This window comes from Amaranthus tricolor, chromosome 6, assembly GCF_026212465.1.
Source record: "Amaranthus tricolor cultivar Red isolate AtriRed21 chromosome 6, ASM2621246v1, whole genome shotgun sequence".
NCBI lineage: Eukaryota > Viridiplantae > Streptophyta > Magnoliopsida > Caryophyllales > Amaranthaceae > Amaranthus > Amaranthus tricolor.
This window is the reverse complement of record NC_080052.1, coordinates 27696199-27702825: the sequence shown is the minus strand read 5'-3', so window position 1 is coordinate 27702825 and position 6627 is coordinate 27696199. Positions and strand designations below refer to the sequence as shown.

At 30.4% G+C, this 6627-nt stretch overlaps 2 protein-coding genes across 2 annotated transcripts in view; both read left to right on the top strand.

The window, feature by feature from the left end:
- The window catches only part of LOC130815480 (uncharacterized), a 4276-nt gene extending 1944 nt beyond the window's left edge, over positions 1 to 2332 (top strand). The window contains exons 2-3 of the mRNA XM_057681964.1: positions 1387 to 1539; positions 1888 to 2332. Of these exons, the coding sequence (XP_057537947.1) occupies positions 1387 to 1539; positions 1888 to 2016 (282 nt within the window). The 3' untranslated portion in view covers positions 2017 to 2332. The remainder of the gene's footprint in view (positions 1 to 1386; positions 1540 to 1887) is intronic.
- A 1454-nt stretch (positions 2333 to 3786) lies between these two features.
- LOC130815114 (umecyanin-like) lies at positions 3787 to 6010 on the top strand. Its single transcript, XM_057681471.1, has 3 exons — positions 3787 to 3861; positions 4304 to 4509; positions 5432 to 6010. The coding sequence occupies exons 2-3, from the start codon at positions 4329 to 4331 to the stop codon at positions 5788 to 5790; spliced, it is 540 nt and encodes a 179-aa protein (XP_057537454.1). The 5' UTR covers positions 3787 to 3861; positions 4304 to 4328; the 3' UTR covers positions 5791 to 6010.
- Positions 6011 to 6627: the final 617 nt, after the last annotated feature.

Sequence of the window (6627 nt, the reverse complement as noted above, 5' to 3'; positions counted from 1 at the left end):
TGGGTGACACAGGGGGTGGGAGGCTTGAGGTGGAGATGGTGGCGGGTTGCTGGGGGTTGGTGTGTAAATGGAATGCAGAAAAATCTGAAAGGCTTGTTCTTTGGGTGCACAAGAACTTTTGGAATGCAGCAGAGATCTGAATGATTTAGTGGTTGTTCTTAGTCAAGAGGTTACTGATCTTAATGGCTTAATGGGTATCATATGGTGCTGGATTATATTTGAAGATAAGTTTCTGGTGTCGGTCCTGTATTCCCAAATGATAGCTTCTGCTAAATGCTCCTTCCACAAGATTATGGTGTTATCTTTTGTTATTGGGTTGCAAGTCTTTTAAATGTATGTGGATTAGAAGTTCATTTTCCTTTCAGAATCCATGTAATTTAAGGGGATCTGATGAGAGTTGTGACTTAAGATCCTTTAGCTTCCTTAGAGTTTGAGGATAAAGGGTATGTGATTGGGCTCAAATCACTTATACCTCAAAGTACCTGCCATCATTCTAGTATTTTTGCAACTAATTGGATCTTGAGTTTGCATAAACATTTAGTACCTGATTCTATGATCCTACTGTCTGCACCATTGTGTTTCTTTTTCTTTCTTTGGAGACAATTTCCCTGCAAATTGTGTGTTTATTATCAGCGTAACTAGCCTCTTCTGGTTCTGGAACTAGGCAATGGTCTTGATAACCCTTTTGCGTTTTGAAATCAAGATGCTGAAGATCTGAGAGCAATTTATATATAACAATCATATCAGTGAATGCGTGTAGTCTTATACTCTCATCTGGTTGGCTATTCTGTGCATGGTTTAGTGAGTTTTGTTAATGAGCTAAGCTAAGCAGGCTCCTTCATATTCAAGTTCAGTTTTTAAGGCCTTGGTAGTTTTATACTCATTTTCAACCTAGTGCTCACTTTTTTAAGTCAGAGTCACAGTGCAAAGTCTTGGATACGATTGCAGTTGGGGTTTATGTAATAAAGCCACTTTTGTGGTTATTGCAACCAATATTGCAGTCATGTTAACTTTAAAAAACCTTTACAATTTACAATGCAATCACAATGGAGTGATGCGGTTGATATTTGGTACCATGATTGGAGTTAATTCGCTTCTAATCTTTTTTACTCCAGCCACAGTATTGATAAAAAAAGTTCTGTTTTGCTTGCAAAATTGCAATTTTTATTTTCCTTAGGAGGGGCCGATGGGGCAATACTTATTGTCCTTAGTTTACTGGAGAGATTGCTTCATAGTAGTTGTAGATTCAGGTTCTTTATGGGTTTTCTGGCCTGTTGTAATAGTGGATGCACAATTTCACCTATGTCCCCTTTGCTTATCTAATTGAACAATTTCTTTTTCACCACTTCGGCCGAATTATAAAATTAAATTTTCACACTGCTGCAGATTGCATTGCTAGAGGAACAGAAAGAAACAGAAGAGAATCTGGATGTAGATAAGTCTGCTAATGACGACGAAAATACAGGAGAGCAAGCTTCTAAGAGCGATGGAAATGATGAAAAACCTGACATCAATGATGTCCCCATGGAAGAGAACGAGGTAATTAGTTTCCATAATCCTTCGCTCTGGTCATTATCTATTTGGCGGTCCAATTTTGCAATTGGGGCATGTTCAGAACCCAATTTAAGTTCTTATTCTATATTTGTCTTTTAGGCCGTTAAATAGTGATTTTATGGCAGTTTTATCCGATTTTAAAACTGTATTAGAGCTACACGAAGATAGTATTTCCAAAGTCCAAATAAACGCCTTTTACAAATCAAATGTGCTATAGTTTTAGGATGAGGAATTCAACTAGGATGATTACCGTAAGATAGATGGGAGTATTCATCGACGTTCCATGTTAATATCTAATGACAACTGATCTTAGCGCTGATTAATTATCTTCAGGCTGACGGAGAGAACCAAGCTGCACCAGCACGGCAAGATTTAAATGAATTGGACTTGAGCTTAGGCTTTACATCACACGATGAAGAACATGATTCCGACTCAAAGGCAGACCCTAAAGAAGACGTTTAGTAGGAAAATAGTGTTGTCTCCCGTTGTAGGGATCGGAATGCAAGCTGCTCGTTGTTGTGTACTTGTGTTATCTCCGATGAGTCTGAAAATTGCCTGTGGTTTTTATGCTTCTATTCTATTCTTAGCCGATCTATTTGAAAGTTTACACTAATCGAGCTGATTGTATTTGTAAGAATATTGTGTACTGTAAAAGATAGGACACTCCCACATTTTTCAAATCATTAATTTTTCTCTCTAATGCTTGTTTTTCTACTTTCTCGGCGTGGCATTAAGGTAAGGTCTAAAGTACCTAACTTGCTTGTATCCGTTACGTCTCCAATTGCGATTTGCATGCTTTAGTGAGTCCCTCGTTGCATTAGTACGCCTACTCTAACAACAAATTGTAATAATTCCCTTATACGTAAATATTCCCTTTTATATATATATATATATATATATATATATATATATATATATATATATATATATATATATATATATATATATATAATAAGAAGGGTGTTTAAAATGAGAAGAATAAGAAACATTCTACACCCTTAATTTTAATAAGACAAAAAAAAATCTAAGGTTATGATCAAAGCAAAAACACTTAATTGTAAAAGTTACTATTTAATCATATATATATATATATATATATATATATATATATATATATATAATCAATGGTACGGTTTTCATCTGGGCCGTATTAAATTTACCTAAAGTTATTCTTATTAATAATATTATATAATAGAAAAATGATTTTTGGGGATGAGCCTTTACTCGATTATGTTACTAAAAATAAAGGAAAACAATTAATGAGAAAGTGAAGTCCCAAGAATGGACTTGTAGGAGTATATGAATATTAATAATATGAGAGAATACCAACCCTAGAAAAGTGTATATAAAAATATTTAGAAAGAAAAAGTTTGAAGGCAAGCTGGTGCACGTTCTCCACGAGAGTGAAAATAAGTTAAAAACATTACTTAATTAGTAAAATTAACTAAGCTTATAATAAATGGCAGAGAAGTCGGAGTTTAAAATATTGTACAAGTTTTTGTACTCAAATATGTAATCTAACAATTAGCTCAAATTCGACATGCTATTAGTTAATTATAGGAGTATTGATTTTTACTTCATGAAGTTAATTTTTATGGTTCTAATCTTATTTTTATTAGTTAAAATTGATTTTCTTTGACATGAACTTATTTTAATAGTTGAAACTTATTTTAAATTTTTTTCTATATTATAGTTGATTGTTGTTTTTAATTTAAGATAACGATTTATATTGATTTATATCGATATGAGGTAAATTAAATATGACCTAAATTTCTATAATGTATAACGATATTAAGTTGTGCACTTTTTTAAAAATTAAAAAGTTGCAAGAATAGTTTTATATATGCCTAATTTAGATCAAAGGAATATTTTCTAATATTAATTAGAATGATTTTAAGCATGTGCAAAATATCCGATTATGTAGATTCTATTAATAAAAAGCTTTAATATTGAACAAAACTCAAAAGTAAAATAAGAAAATATAAGATAATTTTAACTAATATATATTGAATAGCATTTTAACTATAAGATTTTAATAAAGAATATTTTCTTTTTTGTATACTTAAAATCTTCATCGCTTTAAGTTAAACAACCATTAAACGTCATAATTTTAAAAGTTAAAATTAGTATATAAAATATTGAAAAATAACATAGCTTATCTTGTGTTTACTTGGATAGCATTTAAATAGCCTATAAATATAATGTTTGGTAGTACGTGAAGTTGCGTTGAAATTGCTGTAGCTTTGTAGTTTGTATTAGAGTGAGAGTAATTAACAACAAAAACAAAAAGAAAAACAAAAGAGGAAGGTGAGTTTAAACTTGCAATAACATATAGCAATATTTTTATTTTTTATGATTAAAAGCTCGTAAGTCTAAAAAAGAAAAGAGATATATAAGAATAAAATTCAGAACTTTTTATAAGAAGTGATATTTATTATTCAAGAGAAACAAGAGTCGATTTTTTATATATTTTTATTGTTTTTCTTATTGTTATTCATATATAAATACTCTTGTAGGGCGAACATAGTCTTTATTAACAAAAGAGGTAGGTGAGTTTAAACTTGCAATAATAACAGTACTTTTATCTTTATGATTACAGTTTGTTAAGTTGAGAAAAAGAAAGAGTTATATGAGAATAGAATTTAAGACCTTTTGAAAGAGTGATATTTACTTATTCAAGTGAAATAAGACCCGATTTCTTATATATTTTTATTATTATTCTTATTGTTATTTATAAATACTCTTGTAGGGCAAACAGAGGCTCCATTAACAAAATGGGTTGCAGAAAGAAAAGCTTGACGCTAATGATTGTAGTAGCAATAGTGTTTGTGTATGGAGGAAAGCAGGTGGACGGTCAAGTTCACCATGTAGTTGGGCAGGACAGTGGCTGGGATGCTGCTTCTGATATTGCGTCATGGGCTGCGGGTCGGACCTTTCTTCTTGGAGATTTCCTTTGTATGCTTTTTTTTCTCTTCATCTACGTTTGTAAATTTGTGTATATTTAACCATCTATATAGCGTGTGGCTACATTAGAGTGATACAATATTGTTACATATATATTTGAGTTATATCGAGCATTGCCTTAGAACGCCCATGGCTAGGCCAGAAGATCCTCAATTTAAAATGGTATAGAGTCTTAATAGGGTTAGGTGAGATAATTTTTTAGGGTGAGCGCTTATGAACAATACCTAAAAATAAGTACCTCAAAAGCACATTTAATACGTACACTCACCACATATATGTTTTCTCTCCTTATATTCTCTATTCTTTCTCTTTTTCTTTTTCTTTATTTCTATTTTTCTTTTAAGTAAGTTTATGTTTTTTATGGGATAAATTAATAGATATTTTAACTGAAATTTTTTGAGCGCCTCCCACCCAAGGGATACTGGCTTCACTTATGCCTAAAGCTTGAGTTTTTTGAAACTAAGAATAGAAAATCATGAAAATATCAATAAGAAAGTAATTGGACAAAGTTAGAGTTTTTTCAATATTAGTAAAGTTAAGATTAAATATCTTATAGTTTACTTTACTTGACAAATGGGTGAGCATAACATATTAGTGCTAGATTTTAAGGATCCATTTCAATGAAAATTTTGTATGTAAAGTCTTTAGCACTATCCAAATATATCATAAATTCGTTTTATATATAGCGCTAAATGTATTGAATTACTTAAATAAAGGAGTAAATAAAATTAGAATTTACATGTACTATTACATTATTTTAGTATCGTATAAAAGATCAACTAAACCAAAAAAATTACTTATCAGATGTACCGATAAATCGTTTGAAGATCTTAATTAATATCAAAGGCTTTAATAAATTTTCAAAAATTCCCAATTAGTAAGATATTGATGAGATTATTTGTTATCTAAACAGGGTTTGGTTACTCAAGTGGATTACACAACGACTATGTAGTAGAACTAAAAACCAAAGAAGAATTTGAGTCATGTGATGTGAGCAATCCAATCAAGATGTACATCAACGGTGTAGATAAGATCTCCTTTGAGGAGGAAGGAATCCGCTACTTCGCAAGTGCCAATCCAGATAAATGTAAGAAAGGTTTGAAGTTTCCTGTGGAGACCAAGTCCAAATCAACGGCTGAAATTCAATCATCATCATCAATGAAAACTACTTTGGCCTTAGAACCCACAGCTCCATCATCTTCTTCAACTAAGTTTAGTGGGTCCGCTCTTATGATCATTGCTGCATTGATTATCTATCAAATGGGTGTTTAATTATCATTTCAATATTATTAATCTTCAATGTTTTTTTTATTGTTTCCTTTTTTTTTTTTAATGTATTGTTTGATTAAGAGTGCTTAATTATCATTTTAATATTAATCACTTCAAAGTATCTAGCAGTGAATTTTTCTTTGATGAAGCATTGTGAGATAGGGTGGTTTTTTATAAAAAATAATTAAGAGGGTTGTTTCAGATTTCATTCGGACACATAAAGGGAATATTATTATTATTATTATTATTATTATTATTATTATTATTGACTAAATTTCATGAAAAAGAACTTTTCCATTAAAGGTGGAAAAATTTGCCTTTAATATGATCGCGTTTGTAATCTATTATCCTCTACATGAAAGCTGATTCTTCATATAACTTCAACTCATAATAATCTTTATAGTAAAATGATACTCCTCCTGTCTCTTATGCTCTTCTCATTTGTAATATTTCATCTTAAAGAGAGAGAAATTTGATTAATATTTTTGAGATATATTTAAAAGATAAAATATATCCATATGAAATCTCGTTAGATTCATCTTAATATATACGTATTTTTTATAATTTTTCGTTATCCATATTAGAGATTGAGGTTTAAAATTTTCCTTAAAAACAGTGAAAAAGTAAACAAGAACGATAAATTAGAGAGAGTATTCTCCAAGTTCTAATAATCATTATTAACAATGTACCCTTTATTTTTATTTATTTATTTTTGTTTGACTTTGCCAAATATTGTGAGCAAAAGTTCTCATATGAAAAAATGGCAAATGTCACCTTAAAAAGTCAATCACAAGATTTTCTCTTTGAAAAAGATATAATAATTACTCCTATTAATTTGTA

What these genes read in the sequence shown, in the direction of transcription:
- LOC130815114 (XM_057681471.1), top strand. Translation starts at nt 4,329, where the DNA reads ATGGGTTGCAGAAAGAAAAGCTTGACGCTAATGATTGTAGTAGCAATA. An exon ending in TCTTCTTGGAGATTTCCTTT is followed by an intron (nt 4,510 to 5,431) that starts GTATGCTTTTTT and finishes TTATCTAAACAG; the next exon opens with GGTTTGGTTACTCAAGTGGA.